Source organism: Falco punctatus (genome assembly GCF_963210335.1).
Source record: "Falco punctatus genome assembly, chromosome: 13".
Classification (NCBI taxonomy): domain Eukaryota; kingdom Metazoa; phylum Chordata; class Aves; order Falconiformes; family Falconidae; genus Falco; species Falco punctatus.
The window spans coordinates 22,429,971-22,455,433 of record NC_137593.1 but is presented as its reverse complement, the minus strand read 5'-3'; the positions used below and the strand labels follow the sequence as shown (position 1 = coordinate 22,455,433).

Sequence of the window (25,463 nt, the reverse complement as noted above, 5' to 3'; positions counted from 1 at the left end):
AGAAACAGCCTGCTTAGGCTTTTCTCTCAGTACACCAGTGTTATTTTCTTCACTATAAAAAATAACTTGAGTCTTCTTCATAGTGCTCATACTGCACAGACTAGAAGTGATGTTTTTCAGGCTTTTAGGTAGCAACAGCAGCCTAAAGAAAATTTACCACTTCATCCCTATCCTAACCCCAGTTCTCACATCTTCAAGTTTAAGTTCAAGCTTGAGCTAGCCTGTCTGGCAGAAATAGGTTCTTTGACACTAAGGCTGCAAACACAGTAGGGATGAGTCATCTACCAATTACAACAGCTTATCAACTGCTAATGCAATTAGTCTGCTTGGCCTCACTGTTGCCTGGCTCTCCTAAATTCTCTCAGGCTCAAGGTAGGCAGTAATTCACATGCACTGATATAGCTAACACTTGCAGGAAAGACAAGCTCTAAAAATCCTCCTAGAGGAGGATGAGTAAATCACTAAATATCTCAAGAGTAATTTAGATGCTATGATCACTGGTGCAAGCAGTATGTAATCACATTTTATTGACAGCTCCTAAAGATCAGTCTTCCTTTGAAGCTGCCTGGAGTGAAACTGAATAGAGCGTAGCTAGAGGGCCTAATGACCTGATGTCACACCAAATGAGCTGCTTTGGGCTAAAAGGGAAGTGCTAAAAGCCTTTTAGCATAGTGCTGTGCCTGGGTCTGCATTCACTGCTGTGAATTTACACCATATCCTTAGAGCCAACCCTTTGTAGGGAGCGTGGCACTTCGCTTACACAGAGCCACGTTTCTTAGCACATCTAAGAGCTTCATGTGGTATGGTTTTTTTTGGAGGAGAAAGGCAAAAGCTGTGTAAGCAATCTTGTAATGGTAAAGCTTGCAAATCATTTCTGTATAAATAGACATTGGACTTTAAACATTTTTTTAAATTCGTGTTTGAGCACTTCAATAATCTCATCAACTCATTTTTAAAAATGCTGTGCTTCCTTGGGCAGAGGTTTGGGAACCAATGTTTCATTCACAGTATGTTATCACAGCTTTATAAACACCTGAATACAATGCTGGTAAAACACTGACAAGAATTTTAAAGACAGGCTGCTACTAGGTGCCACCCAGCAACCCACAAAGCAATTCTATTTATCACAATAAATGGTATCTCAACTAGACTTGGCTAAAATGGATATAAATACTTTTAAATGTGTTAAAACATAAAGTGAGTTATTAGATGTGTGGGTTTTGTATTGGTATCAATAATCATTTTCTATTCTCTTTCCTGCAGGAGGTGAAGTCACCAAGCCCAGATTTGCACAGTATTTCCATGGCAGCCTGGCCAGTCTTACTATCCGGCCAGGCAAAATTGAGAGTCAGAAAGTGATTTCCTGTTTGCAGGCCTGCAAGGAAGGTCTGGATATTAATTCTCTCGAGAGTCTTGGCCAAGGAATAAAGGTGAGCGATGAACTGACATCATCTTTGATAAAAATTTAGAGCTGATTTATGAAGTGGAGAGCCCAAGGTAGAGTACACACAGTACAAATGTACTCCCAGAAGCAATGTAATTTCCCATAAAGTCATGCAAAGGAAAAGCAGAACAGTAGAAAGGCTGTGACACTGCAAAGAAAAATGTTTCCATTATTGCAAAACTAGATGCTCAGAAAGTAAAGCACTGCTGGTATTTCAGAATCCTTAAGAATTGCCAGGTTGTGTTCTCATGCTTATTTTGGCAGTTTTACAGAAATAGAGATGGTTCCAAAGAATTACTGAATTTTGATCTCAAGTAGCTTTAAAGCAACGGAAAGCGTAAGTGCAGTATCTTTCATCTAGAGGTAATGCCAAAAGTTCCAGTGCAATACTATTGAAAAATTCAAAGTGTATTCCAAGAGGAAAACATTATGGGATGTGAAAATTGGACAATAAGAAACCCCACTAAATTAAAGAAATTAAATTTTATATTTGCATATAAATCATTATCCATCTTCTTTATGCATATGACTATCTTTACTGATATTGTAACACTTTTTCTAAGACTGAAGAACAGCAGACAGAGGGAAATCCAGTTTCAATTGGCATAGTGGCCAGACTGCTTTGCATTCATTAAGACAAATTCTGTTCTTTTGGATACATGTGTAGGATCATGACTATAAATTCTATGATGCTTACATGAGATCTGTTGTCAGTTTCCCTTTACTGATACCGTTACTAGATAAGTGGTGTTCGTCTGCCTAATGCGTAAGCACAACTGTTAAGCTGTTTCCCAGCACAGAAATTGCAATACCATCTTCCAGAGGAGCTGAGCTTCAAATTCAGGCTGGGAGATACTTTGGCTGCAGACTATGCACCCTGTAAAACTGCACAGGTTCTTCTTTAGTGTGTAGGTTTTCAGCGTGGTGGAGGATGGTGCTGTAACACTTACCTGGAGTATGCAGTGGAAACGCCATGTACTACATTTTATTAGCTAAATCTTCTCATTGTAAAGATAGGAAACTGACCTGAAATACACTCAAATGTCTGTCTATGTGATAAGTTGCAGTGGTGTAGTATAACCAATATGTTTTCTGAAAACAAGGGTAAAAATGAAAATTAGAAGTGCAAAGGTAAGGAGGAATTTTGCTAGCTCTAGCTTTTACCTATGAGCAAAGCACCCCAAAGAAATGTTTTTTCTTCATTCTGCCAAGGATATCATTAAGAATTTCACATTGTTGCTTCTCCCAGCAAAATGACACACACAAGAGTAAAAGCTATTTTTAAAAGACTATGCATACAAAGAGCAGGCAGGGTTTTCTGGAACGCAAGTGTATGTCTACCAGTAAGTTCTTTGCTGGGATTTTACATGAATTAGAGCAGTGTACGCTTGGTCCGTGGTACTTAAAAGCACAGTAATTCCACCCCTATTGTCACACTCTGAAACTTGACAATATTGAAGAAGTCTTGTTTCACAGCCTTGGAAAAATCCATTATACCACCCGCTGCTGCTCCAGTGTGGGTGATTGTCTTCCTTACTGTACTGGCAATTCAGTGGGGAAAATTAAGATGAGGGATTGTTTTCTGCCTTTTCTTTCTTTCACCAAACTTCAGAACATTTTTGTTTTCCGAAATACAGATGAGACATAAAGTTTTTTTAAAGTTGCTGTTTTCATTTTTACTTCCGCAGCAAACTCAACAGTCAGTGCAACAGCAGGAGGCAAAAATGAAAGGAGCAGTCGGAGAGAGGTTGTGGTAGAGTTCCCTACTGGGGCTGACAGAAAGAAGCTCAGGTGAAAGCGGAACAGTTGGCACCTGACTTTGAACAGGAGATTAACAAGGAGAAAAGGTTTCAGGTGTCAAAAATAAACATACCTGATCTCAGACAAGCATGTGTGACCGCTGCACAGATGAATAGGTTCTGTGTGTCTATTTACACGGCACTTCACAGATTCAGTGTTGGCAAACTGATGTTGGAAGGTGTTTCTGCTGGGCATTTTGGACTCATGAAGCTTCATCCTTTAGTCACCTAAAAGAGCAATGCAGCTGTAATAGCGTCTGTCACGGTAGTGTTGGACTTTTTTTGTCTTCAGCCTAATTTTCAGATATCTGTAACAGCTCTCAGAAACACTGTCTAAATCGTCACTATTTTTAGCTCTTTTTTTAATAAGAAAGACAAAAATGGCTCAGACTAAGGCTTTCTCCAGTCCCTTTGGCAGCATTCCAGCTGTTCTGGCAGCTGAGCTATTAAGTGGCCAACTAGAGTCTCTGTTTGCTAATTTTATTCTCTACTACTGCTAGCTTACAGAAAGGAAAAAGAAGTGTATGCAGGCTATGACTCACGTTAGTCCTCCGCTTTCTCTGTTAAAAAATACCTTTTCGTGTGTTATGACCTTCCTGCACAAGCTTCAAACCCAGTCCTCCGTGTTCTGTTCAGCAGAGGACCCTGTGCTTCATTTTGTTCTTCACAGTCTGTTTGCTCTTTTGCTTTTTAACCCTTCTCATTATAAAAAAAGTATAGACAACCATTGTCTGTATCTAATAGAACATGTTTGTATAATCAGTGTCCAACTTTGGGAAGGGATTGCATGTGAGAGAAGGGTGCGTTTCTTTGTGGTTTGTGCTGACAACAGTAAGGTACAAAATCAAGGGGGTTAATCTGGTTTTCTCTGCAATGCAGATGGTTTGCTGAACAAAATAACTGACAAAAAAATGGAAACAGGATGAATTATGATGAAGATAAAATCAATCATTTTTTATGTGAATATAGTAGCAAAGTTCCATGGTCAGCAAGACTTACGTGTTCAATGCAATGGACTAGAGAAGGATCAGGGCTACAAGAATAGCCATTGACTTTGAAAGGTTTGTTGGCTCAAATGGGCAGCTGGCTTTGTACAAGTAGCAGCTCCATCTTAAATCATGACACCCTTATTGATCATGAGGCAGAGCAAGGCGAATCCCCTTTATTGTGTCTGATGTTAATGAAGACATAGGAGGCAAATGTTGTAATTGTTTTGTTCATTCATGTTGAAATATATCTCAGAAAGACAGCCCAGGGTAAAAAACAACCAGAAAGTCTGGTTTAAGCCAGTATTTTTATATGGAGGATGTGTTTAACCTAAAAAAATTACATAGTAACAGTAATGATGACTAAGTTAAGGTTTGTTAAGTCCACAGCTGCAGAAATAGTATCAGCAAAGTTGGTAAGGCTAGGCAAATCGGAATTAGTTTACTATAAAATTAATTATAACAGTAGTTATTCAGAATATGAAATAGGTGACTGATACAAGTATATGTTTTAGAAAACATCATGTGGGTTTAGCAAAAAGAAACTGCTAAGAATTTTTTTTTCTTAAATGATTAGAATTTAAATTTAGGTCTGTGCAACATTCCTTAAAAATATCTTATTTTTTACTCCGTACCTGCTACCTGGAATACTAATTATATGCATTTCCTCTAGTATCACTTCAACCCTTCCCAGTCAGTCCTTGTCATGGAAGGAGATGACATTGAGAATATAAATCAAGCTCTCCGAAAGGTCTCATACATCAACTCTAGACAGTTTCCTACTGCAGGCGTACGACGTCTCACAGTCTCATCTAAAGTCCAGTAAGTTATACTTCAGCTGAACTGATTAGATTAGGAATATCTTTAATGAATACTTTTTTCTTTGGACATGTAAAAAGAAGAATTTTGGCGAAATTATACCACTAAATCATACTGTTATATAATTGAGCATAAAGGATGAATTTAATTTACTTTTATGCTGATTTACATTGTGGTTTTCTTTTGATGTTGTCCTTTTAAGAAACTTTTCTTGCTAATGTAATTTACTTGCTTTCTGTTTCTAGTTTGAAGTATACAGTCTGGACTGAACAGTACTTGCATTTATTGCATTCTTATTTTACTGTTAATTTTAAAAAGTTTTAGTTTCTTCTGGGATAGCTAAAGCCATGACTTTTTATAGTAGGCCTGTTACATCTAACAGATGCCATATCTGCAAGAACAGTATTTGTAGCTATGCTTGAAATAGTCTTTGAGTGTATCCTTATATGGCTGCCACCACTGCAGTACTGGTGTTGGGTGTTAAACAGAAATCTGGGTCCTTCCATTTTCATGCAACGATAGAGAACCTGCAGAATAATGTTTACAGTTCTGCATAGTCAAAGAACCGTCTGCCACTCCTGAGCTCCCCTAGGGTATGTCTCTGTTACACAGTGCAGCGAAAGCAGATCTTTAGAGTGAAAATAGCATCAGTTCTACAAACATTCGTCTACTGTTCTTACTCAGTACTAGGCTTAGGCTAGTGCTGTGGGCTCACACACTGTCGGGAGAGCATCTTCTGATGTAGTTTCACTGGAAGCAGTCCAGTCTGCACACTCCCAGGCTGACCAAAGCCTTGTGCCAAGATGAGGTAAGGTAGAGTTTGTCAGGAAATTAATTTCCAAAGCACAGTGATGATTCAGATGAAAATGCTAATATAGGCCCCTTTTGTCCCCAGTAAATACTGGGAGGGGTGCCAGAATGACTTTGTGATGGCTCCAATTGAAATGGGTATTTAAACCCTGTTGTTCCCACATAACATAACTATATTATATTTGCTAAGTACCATTTTGAGAATTTAATGTCAGGTTTACAAAAGCCAGTTGTTACCATTTAATTAATTTTAGGTTTTTTAACCATTCACCACTTTGTTAAATGTCAATTAAACATCCAAATATTAATCTCATAGTGACCTTCCTAAAGACTGAGCTTGTCACAAATCTGTTTGCTAAGCCGTCCCTACATAATTTCAATAGTTGTGAATGTGGGAGGGGGTGGCAGGAACACAGCTAATACTGTCACTGCTGGGCTACGTACATAGTGCTGCAGATGCATGTCCTTACGTGTGGCAGTGTCACAGTATGGAATAGACAATACAAAAGATGAGACCCATCAGGTGGGCTTTGGGCAGTGCAAGTGTCATGCACCTCTGATGTGTAATGTGTTACATGCAGTTAATGAATAATATATTTTTCAGATGTTTTGGTGAAGATGTCTGCATTAGTATCCCAGATATAGATGCGTATGTAATGGTGTTTCAGGCCAATGAGCCCAAGATTACAATAAGTGGGATGGACCACTTTGCTAGACCAGCTGCACAGTTTGAAAGTGAAAGAGGTGTTGTTTTGTTACCCGACATCAGGATTGTCAGCACAGTCACTAAAAGGGAGCATCCGGTGGACTTAAAAGAACATGACAGAGGTTTGTGCATTTCTTTTAAATATTATTACTTACTCTGTAACATGACCTTTCACATTTTTTTGAAGGATAGTGCAAACAAGTAACACAAAGAAATCTCTTCACCCAGGTTAATTTAGGCAATGTCAGACAGCAGTAATACTGTAGTGAAGACATTCAGTTAAACACATTGAAAAAACATGTTGAATAGTGGTAGATGAGTAAGTGCTCCCAAAAAAGTGGCATTTCCATTTAGTGTCTTTCCTACCTCAGAATAATTCCTTTGCACTCTTTAAATATTCTGTTGAATAATGTATTTTCATTAGAATCTCTCTATTTGTAACAGTATTTTGTTAATTGTACTAACAATTGTACTGTGGAAAGTAGCAACTGACTAATGGTTGGAGGTTTAGGCTGTTCTTATGTTTCCAGCTCTGCTACTGATTTGTGGGTGATACTTTAGAAAGTAATCTTGTGCCTCGGTTTCCCATATATATAATGTAAATGTAATAATTTGCAAAGATTCTTTTCAATTATGGTGACAGTTTAATGCTGAACAGTGTCTGTATCAGTATTTGACACTAGATGAATGTTCAGAAACATAAATACAGTTTAAAAGAATTTGCTATAAAGGAATCTTTCTTTTTGGATGTTTGCGTGCAAGTTAAATAAAAAGCCTAGTAACCTGGGGAATCATTCTAAACAATATTTGTTGGGCTAGAATAAGCAGTGACTGGATGCACATCTCTTGGAAAGATAAAATCACTAATGATGTGCATGTGTAGGGGCATGGACTCCCTGAAGCCATACTCTGTAATAATCCTGGTCATCACTTGCCTGAAACGGCATCTGTCCTCTGAAGGCTGGAAGGTGTATTATATCATAATATCAGCTGCATACAATTGCAGTATGAAAAAAAAAATAATCTTGCATAGAAAAGAGTGATCATTATCCATGACATGATGCATGTGTGATACTCCGTGTCCCTAGATGTTATGGCATCTTCAAAACCACACAGTGAATTAGGAACTACTGCCATACAGTTTAGTTCATAAATTTAAACTATCCCATTTTTTCCCAATACAATTATTGACATAATTACTGTTGTAACATCTTATAGCCTAAAGAGCCAGAGTCTCTCCTTGAAAACAGCAGCAATCCTTACACTACTGTTTAATTCCTTGAAAGTCAGGCATCTCCTAATGTGCCATCTCTTGTTTATTTCCACTAGGAGTGGTTAAATGGATAGATAGTAATTGGCTTTGGGAATAATTGTGTTTTGCACAAAGTTATAGAATTCTAAGTCTCAATTTCTTCATTACAAGCTTGAATCATCATTTCTGTCAGCCCAGATAATATCTAAGCAAAGACAGCCTTAAATCTTGACCTATATCTACCGATAGCCATTTTTCCACTTACTTGGAATTTACCATCATGACTGTAGCAGAGATGCACGTGGCAAGGCTGAGAGGGCTGGTTTAGTCACTGTGTGTTGTCCAGTCACAGGACGGGTTAGGTCTGTCTCTCATCAAAAGCAGATCAGGCAGTTGCTACCAGCATGACTACGGCTCTGAGGCCTTATTTACCATGCAGAGGGCACCTGGAATGCCGACGTGTCGCTGCCAGCCCTGCCTCAGCAGAGAAATCAGTGGGATCCTGCCAACGGCTAAAATTGCTGCTGCTGCCTCCCCTGTTTGCCCAACACTGAGAGCCAGAGCAGCAAAGCTGACCAGGTCAGGCTTTCCCAGGCTCTGCAGGCGAGCTCTAGCCGGTCTTTCGTGGCTTCCCATTAAAGAGTCCAACTCATCGGTCTTAGCTGGTGAGCGAAGTGTTCAGATTTGCCTATCCTGCAAATCTGAGTTGGGTCTGCATGTTTTGGTAAGTCAGAGCTATACCTAGAGTTTAGATACCCAAATTCACTGGACCAGGAGTTGGGAATCTAGGTCGTGAGACTTTCCTCTCTGTGCCTGCCTTCCCCATACGCCCTCTAAAATGAAATTCAAAGAGTGAGCACTAAGTTGCAGGATCGGAGTCTCTGTGTCTATGGTACTCTCAGGGAGCTGGTTAAGCAGTCTTGCCAGACACTCTATGCTAAGTTGACCAGAGAATTAAAACATTAAATTAATGTGCTCTCTTTTCCCAGTGACAGAATTATTGGGTTTTTAAACGTACATATTGAAGGGTAGTCAGTTAACAACTCAGTTTCTCCCAGTCACACAACACAGGATCTTGCCATTTATGTAATACCAGGTTCTTGAGTAGATGGCCATGATCTTGGTAATGCAAATCCTTTATGGGCCGTAGAGTAACTGAGACAATCGTCCAAGCTTAGATATGTTTGACATGTATTTTTCCAGACTGTTTTTTCTTGAGAAAAGAAAGAACGTGTGATACCAACCTGGTATCAATACAGCATTGAAACGCAGATTTTTTTATATGAATTTATTTCCAGAATAAAATTTCAATTTTCGACTTCCAGTACTGTTCTTGAATGCTTTTTATTACAAAGCAATATATTTTCTATCTATCTCACTAGGTATTTGTAGGTCTTCATCATCATAACAACTGAACAGGCAAGATTCTTCTCTTTTGATTTGCTTGAAGTATGCTGTATTTAATATCAGCAAAAAACAACTTGGCCATTTTTGCAAAAAATGAAAGTCCTGATGCAAAGCACATAAAATCACTGAGTTGTTCTACAGTCATTTATCTTAGTTCCTTTCTTCTTTTTTTCATGGTGTATGCCATGTGTTCACAGCCAATAAGCCAGTGGTATTAGAGGAAATGCTCCACACCTTGGATTTCTGTGATATTTTGGTCATTGGAGCAGAACTAGATCCTGAACAAGAGTGTTTAGAACTAGATCATGTGGAGCTTCAAGGAAAACATCTAGATGCCACAAATTCCACGGCAGGATATTCAATCTATGGTATGTTCATGGACTTTGCTTTCCTTTATTTCCTCCCACCAACAATTACATTATGGGAATGAAAGGACTAATTTGAAAGAAATTAGGCAGAAATCTGTGATGTACTAGTTTTAAAATATTCTAGGGGAGACTGAGTCTCAAAAGGCATAGTCACTTCTTATCTCTGGGTGTGCTGTGTTTATCTGTTGGAATACAGCACAGCTTTGTCCTGATCTCAGCAGCCCTCCTGCTGCTCCTCAAATAAGGAAAATAGGAACACTGTTTTTTTTCTTTAAATGCAGGGGTTCTTGTGGACCATCACAGTGGAATGTGGGAATGAGGGGATTCCTCAGTGTTCCTGCACAGTGCTGGTAACTCACTGGCCAATTTTTGATTACTAAACAATTTATTCTAAATCTTTGCTGTTGTAGTTGGTACTTTCCATTAAGGACCTACACTAATTTCCAAAAAATATTCTCACATAATGTAGCGTCAGCCAGAGGCTTGACAGAGAATAGGGAATATTTGATGCACTGCCATTTTCAGACCATTCTGCCAAATTTTGTATTTTCTGTGAACATGTGATTTCTCCTGTACTGCATGGAGCATTTGCTGCGTAACATGTCCTTGAGATTATTACTGCTCTACCACCATTTCAGGTGTGGACAGCATGTACAACTACGAACAGGTACTTCGGCAGATTCGATATCGTAACTGGTACACTTCTGCCACCTTTGACAGAAAGTTCAGAGTCAAGTGCTCAGAGCTCAATGGACGTTACACTAGCAATGAATTTAACTTGGAGGTAAGCAATCATTTAGTCAAGTTGTCTTTTCCAATGCTGAGGCTAAGCACTAGCCTTACATTCAGCAACACTGAGTTTTCTTTAAAATATGTAAAATGATTGACATACTCTGGTAACTAACCAAATAGAGGAAAAATTCTAAGTTACATTCAAATAGGAAGTTGAGTTCTCCTGTGGGTATTTCTCAATGTGGGTGTCTCTATTCTGTTGTGTATATAATGAGATGACCCTTCTCTTGAACTTTGCTAACACAGAGAATTACTGCTGTTCAAACAGGATGAGGGCTAAGGTTATCATCATTGTTTTTCCATGATGTAAAATCTCCTACGTGTCTTTATGAAGATTTATACACCAGCTAGAAAGTAAATCATTACAGCCTCGTTATTTTCCTTAGATTAGTTATTCTTCACTTAGCCTGACATACTTTTCTTTCCTGCAGCAGTAGGCTTTTCAGCTTTTCCAAGCACTAATCCCTTACAGTAAGTTTTATAATTTGTTCTTCATCAGATGGAGATCATTCCTGGTAATTTACATGGTTTCACATTTCTTTGAGGAGGAAAATCAGCATACGGGTAACAGACACATTGGTTCCGCTCCCCAGCCATGGTCAGTTCCCCTAGGAGTGTTCAGACAGCTCTCTGGAGCTTATTCTGTGTGCTGGTACTGACTCCAGTGCAGCACAACGACCCAGTGACTGAGCATTACTGCTGACGCACCTCAGCAGGAATCATGGGCCTCTTCTGAAGAACCAACTTATCCAGCCTAGAACCTAGGTACCGAATAACTGCAGGAAAGGGAAGGAGCTTGTTAGCAATAGGCTCAAACCTTAATTATTGGCTCTGAAAATTTTTACATGTCTACGTCGTATTGAAAATCCTTTTCACTTTAGCATTCTGCAGTCCTGATGATGACTTCAGAGTTTTTGCTTATAACTATTGGTAGGACAGAGAACTGATACGGTATTCCTCAAAAAAAAGTCACTCTGAAAGGAGTGACACAGGAAAAACTGAAATTTATTTTAATTCTTTCTTCCTGTTTTAGTATAAACTCAATGAGTTTGATACATGCTCTGTCAGTGTTCAGAGTGACAAATCTTTTACTGACTTTCAGGGAACACCTAAAAGTTGATTGGTATAGAGAAAAAAAAGTCACTACTTATCCAGACAAGTAAATCAAAGAAACTGTTTTCTGTTCCACTTCATAGTTTACAGCTAGAAATGTTAAAATGCATTTTTAGTGCTAGAAATGAGAAATATATTAACCTATGTATTTTTCACTGGCCTTTAAGATCTATATAATAGTGTTCCTATCTGCTGATGAACTTCATAGTTCAACATAATGTATGGAGCCAACAGGTTTGGAATATCGAGTGTTCTTTACTATCTGAGCTCTTATTTTTCTCTTGTGCCAGGTTAATATTCTACACAGCTCCAACTCCAACTTCATGGACCATGTAAATCATATAATAGTACAACCACAATTTCTCCAGTCTGTCCAGCACCCAGAGGGAAGCATAAGTGCTGTTCACAACTCAGGTATGTGACAACTTTACCGAGACTAATCATAATCATTCTGGTATGTCAGTATTGCCCTTGTGACTCAGCCTGGTCAACAAATAGAGCACTGAAGTTCACAGTTCCAGCTTCTGAAACCTTGCAGAGATCATGCACAGATAGGAAAGAAGGTGACATTGAAATCTCTTCTTTCTTTCCAAAGAGATACTTTAAAGGAGTCCTCTTTAAAGGTTATGATCCACATAGTTAAGAAAATGTCTTGTTTCTAGTACTGAATGATGTGAAGTATAATATTTATGCTCATTTTGTCTTTGTACGTCTGTATTTCCATGGTATATTGATTTCTGCCCACCCATTTCTAAGCAAAAGGAAGAAATGTTTGTATTAGTTTTTAAATTTCTTAGCTGCTCTCCAAGCCTCAGTCTGGAGCTCTCTGGGGAGAAGATAGGTCCACCTAACCATATGCGAGGGTGTTAGTATATATTAAATAGAGAATTTAAATTGCAATTTTTGACTATATGAATTAAAATATATATCCAAATCTGAAGCCTTTTCAATGAAGTTAAACCCAGAGCAAAGAATCTGTTTAAATGCTGGTTTCTGAAATCCTTTTAGCTGAATGATACATACAAAAAGAAGCAAAACTGATGAAAAGTGTAGGTAATTACAAGTAGTTATATACAGTTACGCTTACTGTATTTTTCTGTACACTTGTACAGACCATTTTTACTAATATTATACTGAATTTATGCATAATGAACTATTGCAAGCTGGTTCTTTCTTCGTTACTTTAATATCGTTTTGATTTCAGAGTTCTGTTCTTACAGACAGGGCAAGGTGATAAAATGGGCTACAGAAGTACTGTAGCTCCCAGAATTGCTGTATCTAGGTAACGAAGGTACATGGAATGTGGCAGCACTTCGCCTCTGACCTAATTATGGAGCTGGGACTGTAAGATTTCTTCCTGTGACTAGGTGCAGACGGAGGCTTCTCAGAGTGCAACAGAACAGTGAGGAAAAATGTCTTGAATCCTCGAGTCTCTCCCAGGAAGATTGTAACACAAGCAAATAGAGTTGCAATGTGTTATTTTATTTCTTGGAGATTGAGATTTAAATCACAGTACTAGTGTTTGAAAACTTTAGAAATACAAGCTTTGGGACATACTTTATCTCACTAGTGAGTTTAATACCTCAGCTGTAATCAGAAGGGGACAACATGTAAGACAACTGAACCTTATTGCAAAAACACTTGTTCTGAAACTAATTGATTCTGCACTGATTGACTACTTGTCGTCTGTAATAAATTGGCTTCAAGAACAATTGGGAGGCATAGTCACTTTTTGGTTATGATTTATAATATTCATTATAAGATACTGTAAACACCATTTGTGTATGCTCTGCCTTAGTCGGTGGGCGCTTGGAAACACTTTCTGTAGTCCCAGGCACAGGGCAGATGGCTGATTCTCAATCCAAAGGAAGAGGTGCTGAGAGGAAAAACTAGATGATGTATTTAGTGTTTTGTAGGGAATATCTTCCACAAACATAAGCCCATTCCCTTTTCCACCTTTTGTTCCAGTTGTTCCAAGTGTGGCTACTGTCGTTATCATAATCTGTGTGAGCATACTTGTTTTCATCATAACCTTGGGGGTCTATCGAATTCGGACAGCTCATCAGCACAGCTCTGCAGACAACGAAGGAAGTAAAGAAAACGAAATGGATTGGGATGATTCTGCTCTGACTATTACCGTCAACCCCATGGAGGTACATAACTGAAGCATAGTTTTATATCGTGATACTACTAGGAGTTAGTGTCTGGGCTGGTAGCTTGCTCAGCAGTGAGTTTTAAGCCCCTTTCAGAGTAAACTTTTTTAGGTTTCACAGAACAGTTGAATGTACGTACATTCAGGACTCCATCTCAGTTTTCAGCTCCTTACACCATGATAATACATAATTAAGTACTTAATATTTGTTGTCGTATATAATTACTAAAAAGGATAGTGAAGAAATTATTTGGTATAGCACTGTATTTGGATCCTAGGTACCCAAGATGATACGAGTTACTTTGGTTTTAACTTTTTAATGTAAGCACTAATACACTAAAATTAGCGGAAATGATCAGCAGTTTAAAGAAAGTGGCATTGAAAGGTTAGATTCTGGCAGCTGGACTAACAAAGCTATTGCTTATTGACATTCCATTCTTGTTACAGTATTTTTTAAATATTTGCTGCTGAATTATATCGTATTTGATGCTTAACAGTTACATGACGGAAAGCAGATTTTCCCAGCATGTTAGCTTTTCTAAATGTGGAATAAATGCTCACATTCTCACAGCCACTGTCTAGCAAGGCGGCACTTTTCTTCTACTGGCTCTCTTTCATTTCTTTAAATGTACTGTAGAAATATGAAAAGCCTCACCAGACAGAAGAGGAGAGCGAGGAAGAAGACATAGAAGATGAAGAGGAAGACACAACCAGTGCTGAATCAGATGAAAGTGAAGAGGAGGAGGAGGAAGAAGAGGAGGAGGAAGAAGTCATTGTCCAGAATGGAAACAAACAGAATGCCACCAGGCAAGAGCAGTTGGAATGGGATGATTCAACACTCCCATACTAACAGCCCTCCAGCCACATTGCTCTTTTGTAACAACCAATACAATGCTTTTTCAGAGTCTATGTATTTATTGACAGGATTTGAACCTCTGCTTGCCTGTAACTGTTTTGCCTAAAATGATCTTGTTGCAGTAATTGGTAATGATAGAACTGACCTTTTTCTTACAAATCCTGGAGAAAACATGGCACAAACATACTGGCATCACCAGTAATAAAGTAAGGTAGAACTTGATTGGTTAGCAAGCGTAGTTCTCGATTTCCTGTCTCTAGACCGCAGATATGTGACAAAAGTCCTGTCACTCAATCCATAGAGGTTTTTGCCTTTGCTATTTTTTCATACAGGAGAGATTTCAGCTTATTATGAAGAATTACCTGTGGGTCCAAATAACAGTTGCCATTTGACTGACTTATGCTCTTACAGGTGTAAAACATAATCCACCTTCAAAGCAGGGCAGAGTTTTAGTGCTACAGGTGACAGAGACTGAATTCCATTTGTCAGCTTGTCCTGCCTTCTCGGATGTTAACCGTCTTTTTAATGGGAATATCTAGGACTTGACACAATGCATGTGTGCCTGTGTAGAAGTGGGCAGTGTGTTTTTCAGGCGAGCTGTCAGAACCTTCAAGACAGGGATTTTATCTAACCTACCCATAGAAATTTAAGAGATTTTAAAAAACCCAGCAGCAATGGGCTGCTGAAGGTTACTAAAAAAAAAATTAAAAAAAAAAATCGTTGTGTCCACAGATAGAGTAACACAATCTTATGCAAACTGTAAATTCTAATGAGATTGATTTACAGAAAACCTTTAGAGCTGCTCATTAGTTATGGATTGAGGAATGTGCAGCAACTTGAAGCTGTAAACCGTCTGTCTTGTAAAATCATTAGCTTACTGCAGTATCTTACTGGAGTAGTGGGAAAAAAATGACCCCATTACTCCATAGCTATGTATGGTTGAAACTTAAGCAGTGATTCTACATGAGGAAAATGCTCCCTTTTGCTGAACGCCAGCTGGAATTCCTCTCTGACTGTATTCTATAAAACATTATGCCCTATTTCTTCTGTACCCTTATCCACCTAGGAGTGGCACAAGAGAAAGTGACAACATACACAACTGTCAGCTCTTTTGTGCTCATGATTCTCCCTTACTACTTCTTCCTGAAGCCATTAATGTTGAGAAAAGGTTTTATAAAGAACAAGAACAAATAAAACCTACCTGGAACCAAAAGAAGTGAAAACAAAACCTAAACTCTTAAAAGGTTGAGAGAGTATTTTAGTTTGTTATGGTAACACAGCATATTTTTCTTAAACACAGTATAAAAATGAAAAAAAGAAAAAAAAATCAAAAAGCAAAGCTACATACAATGTGTAGATAAGTCTGTGTGGTGTGGTTTTTGTCCCCTTTCCTTAATTACCTTTGCATCTTCAAATGCTCTGCATACCAAATGATGCAGCACTTGCTAGGATAACTGTTCTAATGCATAAAAACAAAATGGCATGGAAGTGAATGCTGCCTAGTGGTTTGTCTGGTGGTTTGTTGGGTTTTTTTCTAAGTACGTCCTTTTCTTTACAATTTCATCATTGACTTTTGCTTTTGTAATTTGCTGTTTAAAATGAGCTGCTTCCTCTGCTCTCTCCCAGAGAAACAAGCAGTCTTGCCAGGAGAGGACCTTGCTGAGTACCCATGAATGGTAGTTGATATTGCAGAGTAACTTGAGCGATCTCGAGGGTATCCACCTCCCTCAATACTATATTATTAGCAGCTCTGGAATGTAGAGAGTGTGTTGTGGGTCTGCGGGTTCTTTTAATTGCAGTTTCTGCATTTGATAGTTGGAGGGACAGATTGACAGCAACTAGACTTTAGAGTTTAATAACTAGAAAGTAAATGAAAAGAACTCTTATTAATTAGTTTTAAAATTAGAGACCCTCATGCTCTTTTTATTGTGCCAACAATCAGGTTGGCTTATGATTGTTTAGGCTGGCAACATAGAGGTTTTCTTATGTGAGCAGTCCTGTTTTATTTTTATTCTGGTCTCTCACATATATTAAATTTACAAGAATATTTGCAGAATTAAGCCCACATAAATACAGTCTATCTGCAGGAATAGAGATTGTAAAATTGGCCAAATTTTCTGTTAAATAAAATAATTAGTTTTAAAATATCTGAATCTCTTGAACAGAAATTCTATGCTTGATCATTTTCCAATATTTAACTCATTTCCTAGTGCTGATAACAAACATTATACAGAGCCTATTAGCAAAGCTTTCTGCTCAGGAAAAACAGGTAATTAAAAGGAGATATTTAAAAGTCAATTTCAGAACTGGACTTAATAATAATAATAATCTGGAATAACAGAAACTTAAAAAATAATTTATCATCACAGAAAACATTAGGGCAACTTGAAAACAGCAATTTACAACCTTATTGACAGCCTTTAATTCTTTTATATGTTCATGTCTTCATCAGTGTGTTTCTCCATAGATTTTTATCTTTTTATTACTGGAAGCAAATCTTTTCAGGTCATGCTGGTATATTACACAAGAGGCAAACAAAGTATTTTCTCTACTGTAAATAAACCTACATTTTTAAACCTAAGCAAAGTAATACAGGCACGTGTGTTATCACTAAAATTTGGATTGCAACACGATATTCAGCAAAATAAAATGTATCACTGTACTTATTTTAGATTTACTTATTGGAGTGCATTATGCAGCATTTTTCATTCAAATAAACAGAAAAGTCCTTTTCACAAAATGTTAGTGAGAATGAGATAGATACTTCTTCACAAAATGAACTTTAGAATATTTGTATAGCAGTTGATAGCATTGGCATCATTGAGCAAAAGCCTACTAGTAGAATAACAGAGAAATCCCACTTTTTCAAAAAAAAAAAAATAAATTTCTCCCCTTCAGGAATTATTTTTTGCGGTAAACTACTTGCTTGCTTAAAACCAAACCAGAACATATGTGTGCATACATACACAGACATGCTTTTTTTTCCCCCCTAATCAAAAGCCAGAAACGTCCTCTCTGAATAAAGCGTTTAGAATCATAGAACCATAGAATTTTTTAGGTTGAAAAAGACCTGGAAAAGTTTCCCAGATCCTCCTTCAGGCCCTTCTTGTAGATGGGTGTCACGTTTGCCAACTTCCAGTCAACAGGGACCTCCCTGCTTAGCCAGGGCTGCTGATAAAGGGTTTGGTGAGCACTTCTGCCAGCACCCTTGGTACCCTCGGGTGGATCCTGTCCAGCCCCGTAGACCTGTGTGTGTCTAAGTGGTGCAGCAGGTCACTGACCATGTCCCCTGGATTATGGGAGCTTCATTCTGCTCCCCGTCCCTGTCTTCCAGCTCAGTGGGCTGGGTGCCTGGTCTGACTATTAAAGACTGAGGTAAAGAAAACATGAAGTACCTCAACCTTTGTCCCACATCCAGTAAAGGATGGAGATTCTCCTTACCCCTCCTTTTGCTGCTAATGTATTTATGGAAACATTTTTAATTGTCTTTTACAGCAGTAGCCAGACTAAGTTCTAGTTGGGTTGTGGCCCTCCTAATTTTCTGCCATGACATTCTTACAGTCCTCCTGAGCTTCCGGCCCCCTCTTCCAAAGATCATAAACTCTCCTTTCTTTTTCCTGAGTTTCAGCCAAAGCTCTCTGTTCAGCCAGGCTAGTTGTCTTCCCACCAGCTCATCTTTTGGCACATGGGGACAGCCTGTTCCTGTGACTTTAAGATTTGCTTCTTGAAGAATGCCCAGCCTTCCTGAGCTCCTATGCCCTTCAGGGCTGCCTACCAAGGGACTCTGTCAGCCAGGCTTCTAAACAGGCCAAAGCCTGCCCTCCAAAAGCCCAGGGTGGCAGTTCTGCTGACCCCCAACTTCCCTGAGAATCAAAAACTATCATGTCATGATTGCTATGCCCAAGACGGCCTCCAACCATTGCATCATACACAAAGCCCTTCTCTGTTCACAAACAACAGGACCCACGGGGCGCCTTCCCAAGTCGCTCACTCACCAGCTGTGCCATGAAGTGATCTTCCACAGCCTTCAGGAAGTTCATCCTGCAACTCTGAAATGGCAGCTGCAGTCTTTGGCTCTTCGAGATGTTTATCATTAGCCCAGATGCAAGGTTGAGCTATTAAAACACACAGAGGTGGCTTTTTTACAGTAGCAATAAACAAGTGCATCCAAAAAATCCCCATCTCTGAAGACATACCCATAACACATGACATCAGGAATCTGTAATGCCAGAGGTCTAAAATGACATCACATCAATAAATACCTTTGAATTTTTTAAGTTGTAGTGTAAGGCTGGGAGAAGCTGCAAAACCTACAAATGTAAATTCAAGATGGCGATACACTGTGTTATCTGAATTAATATAACCACATAAGTTGCTTTTTGTCATCAATAGCGCACATTTCTTTTTCACTTCTACCCCCTCCACAGGTATTTTATCTTTGCAAGTAAATCTTAAAATCCACAGTTGTTAAGATTAATCTCAATATTTACTGCACTGGCTGGCAGCAGTTTTAATTAGAAATAAATATGTAGTGTTCATGATATCTTTAATAATAACTAAAATATGTTATTTTTTTCATTCAAACAGGCAATAGTATCCTGCAGTGGTGGCTTGACTGCTTTTTAAGTGGTGATCTTCCTTGCCAGGGACTAATGAGAAGGTGCAGTTTATTTCCCTTTCTGGTATGTTGCAGTGCTAGGCTTGCGGCGAGCACATACCATTCTCACTTCATTCAGGAAGAAAATAAGACTCGGGGCCAGAGGGTTATAAAGTTCCTCTAGTGGGATGAAATCCACTGTCCCCATTGCAGGAGCTGTGCTGGCCTGACCCTAATCTGAAAATAATGCCATGGGACGTTAGTAGCCCCAGGTTAAGCACTGAGGATCAAACCAGTAATTCAGTAGCAGCCCTTACTTTATTTTGGCAACCCCTTTTGAGCCCTGCACTTAATTTGTGTCTCAGCTGTCTCTCCCTCAGCTGTAACCTGTGAGGCAGCTCTAATGCTTTTACCTGGTGAGGATCCCAGCAGGTTGGGACACAGCACTTCCTCTTCTGGAAGTTTTGGTGCCCGCACATGCACATCACCACCACCGTCCATGCTTAGTAGAAGATAAGAATGAAAGACCTTTCTGAGGTGACAGCAGGTAAAGGTCTGGCGGGCTGGACCCATGGAGCTGCTCCTGGTATCCTGGAATATATATTGTAATACCAAAATCAAGGGTGTTTGCAAAAGCATATAGATACTTGGAGAGGAAGAGGAAATTAAACTGTGAGGACATCTCCAGGGCTTCAAAAAAGTCTCCTCTTCCCTTAATTCACACATGCTGACTAGATTAAGTATCTCAACAACAGTATATCCTGATCAGTTTTTCTACACTTATGGAAAATGGCAATAAAACCTCATAGCAAAATACAATTTCCATATGAATAATTTTCAGGAATCTAGCAGTAGGCAAAGGAGCCAAGCACTCACCATCTTGGTGTCTGACATCATGACAAATGTCCTAAATTTATTTTTTTTTTTTTTTTTTTTTTTGCAAATTTGCTTCACTTCGGTGGAGTATAGCTGTTTTCTGAATGTATGCTGTATACTGTTTCTGCACTACTCTTAAAAAGCACCACTATGTTAACAGCAAGAGAACAGCTTGCTTGGCAGAATAATAAAGGTGTCATAGCTTGTAAAAAGGTGTTTAAAATATATTTACAAATCTGTTTCTTGATGAAATCCTGGTGTTGAAAAAAATAATTTAATGAAATAAAATTTTGGACAAATATTGACAGTTGGCAGACTGAGAAATAACAGTGATATGAGCAGAATTTTGAAAACATATACACAAACTGATAAATTATACTGCATATATACAATAGTTTGTATAAGTACAAATATTAAGTAATATTGTATGTATGAGTGTATATATACATTTAAAAATATGTGTTATCTAGATTGGAAATCCACCTCTTGTTTTATCCAGTATTTTCTATGAAGCTGCATAGATTCAGGCAGCTCAGCTAGAGTTTCTCTGAGATTGTCTGAAAATGCTGGAATCCAAGTATATCGCATCTGTGCCCTTAAAATGGGCCAATCTATGGCTTTTTAGTATCCCAGTCAGATGCTAGTCAGCATGCTGTCTCACTGGTAATTGCAGACAAATGGCCAATGAGCTCTGGTTCTGCCCTGATAAAATTACTGAACAAAAAAAGGTGAAATATTTGGGGGAACCTAGATAGGCAGTAGTCTCATCTTGATGTTTCACTTACTTTTGGCTGTAAACCTTGGGATTAATGCACCTCTGGATGATCCCTGTAGCTGCTGACCGTTACTTAATATCTGCTGAAGGCAATTCTGATACACCAGTTGGGCAAATCTAAGGGAGAGATAGAAATAAATAATAATTAAAAAAGACTGTCATAGATGGCAAAAGTAAAAGCACCTTCAAAATTACTAAAAATATTACTGTTAATTGTACATAATGCTGTGCTTCACAAGTATGATTTTCCTTATGTTTCAGCCAGAATCACCAACCATATAATAGCATTAGGTTCTGTCTCCTCAGACTAAGCTGAGAAAGATGACAAGCTGCTTTGTTCGTGCCACATCCTCATTGCTCACAGTTTGCAATCCTCATAGTGTAAAAGTGCCACTCCAAACAGCCATAATGGCAGCCACTCTTGTCCCTCAAATAGGTGTTGCCAAAAAATCAACACTCCCACGGTCACATCTAACCCATGGAACACTTTGCAATATAATACAAATACTTTCTACAACACCCAGAAGCAAACAGTGATCTGTACAAATCTTTGTACATTTGGGTCAAATGTTTGGGGTTTTGGTTTTTGTTTGGTTTGGTTTTGGTTTTTTTAAATAAAATCATAGTAAGCAGTGTGGGGAGTATTTTAAGCTGAAACATATCAAGCCCCCTAATGCTGCACGGTTCAGACTTCCAGCAAAGGAGATGACAGTCTCAGATGAACCAATAAAACAAAGTGTATCCAGTGATCAGACTGTTTACTTGAGCATTAACATGTTTTGTTGGTTGGGGTGGTTTTTGGTTACTCTCTTGGAATCCAGATTCTTTTTTATTAGCATGGAGAATAAAGACAGCTTTGAATGATGACTGCTCAAGCTAGAGCAGACTAACACATACTCCATTAACATGCACAATCTCAAGAAATATTTCTGCTAAATCTATCAGGAAAATTACTCCATTGATATTTCAGAAGGTAATTATACTTCATTACCTTTGTACGAGTAACAAGGTACAAGCCTGGTATGGGGTTTTTGTTTGTTGGTTCTTTTTTTCTTTAAGAAGACAAAAACATAAAATAAAAATTTACAAAACTCAAACTGAGCAAAAATGAAAGGGAAGCAAGGGCTTTCATTTCATTTGCCTAACAAAGCATTTTAAAACAATAAAAAATTCTAACCCACATTATTGAAGCTTAACTCAAGAAAATGAACCCATGAGGTTTTGTATGTTCACCACTTCATTCCTGGTGATGAAGAGGCAGTTACCAGGTGGGCTACCCTTTTTCCCCAGAGGCGTTTTGCTGCCTTTTGAGTAGGTATTGACAGTGCTTCGCGAATTACATTTTTCTACTTGTAAATAGGAATAAAGATAAATGACATCCTTCACAAAGTACTGTGAGCCCTGTTGATGAAAAGCACTGTCAAAGAGCTTGGTGGTGTTGCGATTCAATAATTGTGTTGCAGCTGCACTTACAGCTCTCCATTGTGGAGCACCCTATACATACACAAAATCAATGACAGGATGGTTACAGTCAAGAACTTTGGGTTCTTTTTTCATTAGTTACTGCCTATGTAGAAACACTCACCATAGTTTGAAACATTACAAACATTTAAAACAAAGTTTAGAAAAAGCTCTCATTCCTATTCGCAACTCTAACTCATGTAGAAATTGTGCATTCAGCAGCTCTTGAAGCTACAGGGCTGTGTCTTGTCGGTATTTATGTCTGTACTGAGAACAAAGCAGATTTTTTTTCCCCAGTTAAGTACATTGCCTAATAAAAGGGTGCAGCTTTCACTAGGCAAGGAAGAATAAAAAAAAAACCCTGCCAAATGCAAAGAGAAGCTGTCCTCAAATGGGGGACAAAGCTATCCTCATAATTTAGAAACTCAGAAAATTTAATGGGAGTAAAAGACGTTTCTGCTGGCCTACCTATTCTTCTTTATAAATCTGAATACAAATTTGGGTTTTCAGAGGCATTAAACTTCCTAACCAGATAAAAGTTCTTTCAGATTCCTTTAAGCATATTATCCTATAACATAAGTTTTGGCTGAAGTTTTCAGGATATCCTAAGGGAAAACAAAACAAAACAAAACAAAACACCACACACACAAAAAACCCAAACACATTGTTAAAAATACAATGTCTTTTTTCTTTCTAGTGCTGTCACCTCTAAATATATAAATGGATACAAAAGATTTGATTAGGTAACCCTGACCGAGTCTGTGACTACAATGACATTTCAAACCAGTACTGAAATTGGCAACAAATTCTTGTCTACACTCTGCTTAATGTGCACACATATAGATGAGAAGGTGGATAATTGTTTTAACTGGGCATGCTCTTTGGAATGTGGAATGGATCAACTGCAGTCAGTTCCTTTAGAAAATCAGATTATTATTTAGGGAAGAGTGAACAGGGAGGTAGAAGAGAATAATGCATGAATAACAGACAGAAAGAGTTAAGGTTTCCAGTTGATGTGGAAAAGCTGGAATTTAATCTTCTAGAAACAAAGGACGTTATAAGCTTGAGTGTCAAACAGTAAGAAAATGGAAACATACTGTTTTCATGTCAGAACTGACAGCTGTCAGAATCAACAAGAAGGAAAATGAACATATAATGTTGAAGGATTATAAGATGACCATATGTGTGTGCATGCACACATATGTGTGTGTATACATATATATTTTTATATATGTATAAAAAGAAAAAAATAATCACCTAATCATTCCCAGCATGGAGGTGGTGGTTGTGGTAATGAACCTTAAGAGGAATTACTTTAAGGTAAATAACCTTATTTAGCATGGTTGCTGCTGTCCATAGCTGCTTCATTAGTTACAGTTACGCTACCTCCAGCAGAGCTGGGAAGGGAGCAAGACCATGACAAACGTTGCTACACCGTGCCTACGTTAAGTAGGAAATGCTTTACGGCCAAGGCAGGCCCATGGTGATTTGGGCCAAAACACTGATGTCTATAGTGACTCAAATTTAATGGTACAGTTACCACACATTTTAATTTGAGTAAGAAACAGAACTTTTGCACACAGACAACCATGCTGATCAGTTTTAGAGATTTTCTATAACCAACATACTACATAGGTTGGATGAGGAACTGGGAACACCCAAGGAAAACTGTACTCCATGTTGCAAAGGCCCTTAAGTAAACTTTTTGTAACAATCCACTTTCCTAAGGTACCACATAGTTAGGAATCTTGATTTTTGAAAATACACAAGAGAAAAAAAAATTCAAGGACAACGATCATCCCTGGACAATTCGGAGAGCTGAAGCTATTACCTCCATTCTCAGAATCAATTACTGGCATGTTTATTGTTAGATCCTTAACAACCTTATCCAAAAAAATGTGAGGTACATCTGAAAAGATGTTTTCTTTATATATTCCATTGTAAATACTGCACCACCAGAATCTTGAGTAAATACTAGATTGTGATTAACAGGCAGTTCCATTCAAAGGGTCATCACAACAGGGATGGAAAAATATACCAGCGTGGGTTATTGCTTTGCAGATTAATAAACACTGTGGTTAGGATTCCTAATAACTGTTTCATCTAAATTTCAGTGTGTTTAGAAGTTGCTGTGAGACTCGTTAAACCCTAGAAATAAAGATTAGTAGACAGAAAAAGTAGTACAGCTAGAGTATTATGCTAACAATGCAGAATTGTTCCCTAGAATATATTTTCTAGTGTTAGAGGCGGGGGTGGGGGGGTGGGGGGTGTTTCAACCTACTTAAGTGTTTCTAAGCCTTAGGCTTCAACTGCTTCCCCTGAGAGATTATCCTAGAATCTATTAGAATTCACCATTAGAAAGCTTTTCTTGGTAATGAATTTAAATAATCCTTTTTGTAATTTTTATCTCATTAGTCCCAGTTATACCCTCCTGCACCACCCTAAATAATTCCTCTGACTGTGATTTTTATCCTTTTAATATTTTTAGATAGTTATCAAGCTCGTTGCCTTTGGTCATTTATTAGAGAATCTACAAATCCCTCCTGCTCCCAATTCATTCCTTCAGCCTCACATTTCCTACCTTTTCATGAGATGTCATTTATACACAAACTAAAAACCCTGGTATCTCCTTAAATTAGTCCGTCAGTTCATTCTGGTAAAGTGCTCTGTCTTGGTGTGTGTCACTGCATAGGTTGTCAAAGGTTAAACAATAAATTTATATTGAAACCTTATTTTTAAAAAAGTCTTTGCTGTAATCTATGGGTAAGTTCTTATTTAATATGAACTTGGCAATGTCTTTTATGTTGGTATGAATTAACAAAGCCAACCAATAAACATTGGAGCCAATCAAACAATAATACAAAGTAGTAATTTCTTTAAATTTAGATTGTCATCATTAAAAACAGACATTGTCATTCATGTGCCCATGCTTTTAAGTGTCCCTACACTAAGCAGTATTACCAATACATTCCTTTAAAACAGGTTAAGTATATGTTGTTTCTCCTCAAATCTCACTGATACAATGTACCTACTTTCTAGCCATATGTTAACTGCTGCAAAAAAACAGAATTGTGCCAACTTTTCCGGGTACTGCCATGCCTAACATTATACTGCAAATTTGCAATGCATTTGTGGTCTCTGACTAGCACGATGATTATATGGTTGGTTTTCAAGCATGCCTCAAGCAAACCTCTGCTCTCTGGCTCAGAAGCCTCATTACACAGGCAAATAGCAAGGATGTGCAAAGTCA

The 25,463-nt window shown here is 38.2% G+C and overlaps 2 protein-coding genes across 3 annotated transcripts in view; one reads left to right on the top strand and one right to left on the bottom strand.

Annotated features, from left to right (window-relative positions):
* Positions 1 to 16,715, top strand: part of CLSTN2 (calsyntenin 2) — a 416,233-nt gene extending 399,518 nt beyond the window's left edge. Inside the window, exons 10-17 of the mRNA XM_080410323.1 lie at positions 1,264 to 1,430; positions 4,903 to 5,051; positions 6,463 to 6,686; positions 9,421 to 9,591; positions 10,230 to 10,375; positions 11,787 to 11,910; positions 13,465 to 13,649; positions 14,286 to 16,715. Of these exons, the coding sequence (XP_080266449.1) occupies positions 1,264 to 1,430; positions 4,903 to 5,051; positions 6,463 to 6,686; positions 9,421 to 9,591; positions 10,230 to 10,375; positions 11,787 to 11,910; positions 13,465 to 13,649; positions 14,286 to 14,498 (1,379 nt within the window). The 3' untranslated portion in view covers positions 14,499 to 16,715. The remainder of the gene's footprint in view (positions 1 to 1,263; positions 1,431 to 4,902; positions 5,052 to 6,462; positions 6,687 to 9,420; positions 9,592 to 10,229; positions 10,376 to 11,786; positions 11,911 to 13,464; positions 13,650 to 14,285) is intronic.
* Positions 16,716 to 17,374: 659 nt separating this feature from the next.
* Positions 17,375 to 25,463, bottom strand: part of SPSB4 (splA/ryanodine receptor domain and SOCS box containing 4) — a 344,833-nt gene continuing 336,744 nt past the window's right edge. The window contains exons 6-7 of one of the 2 annotated variants that reach the window (XM_080410339.1): positions 19,515 to 20,869; positions 17,375 to 18,619 (exon numbers count right to left, since the gene is read on the bottom strand). The gene's annotated coding sequence lies outside the window, so the exon portion shown is untranslated. Of the gene's footprint in view, positions 20,870 to 25,463 lie in introns of both variants that reach the window. The other variant, XM_080410338.1, reaches the window with a different exon arrangement.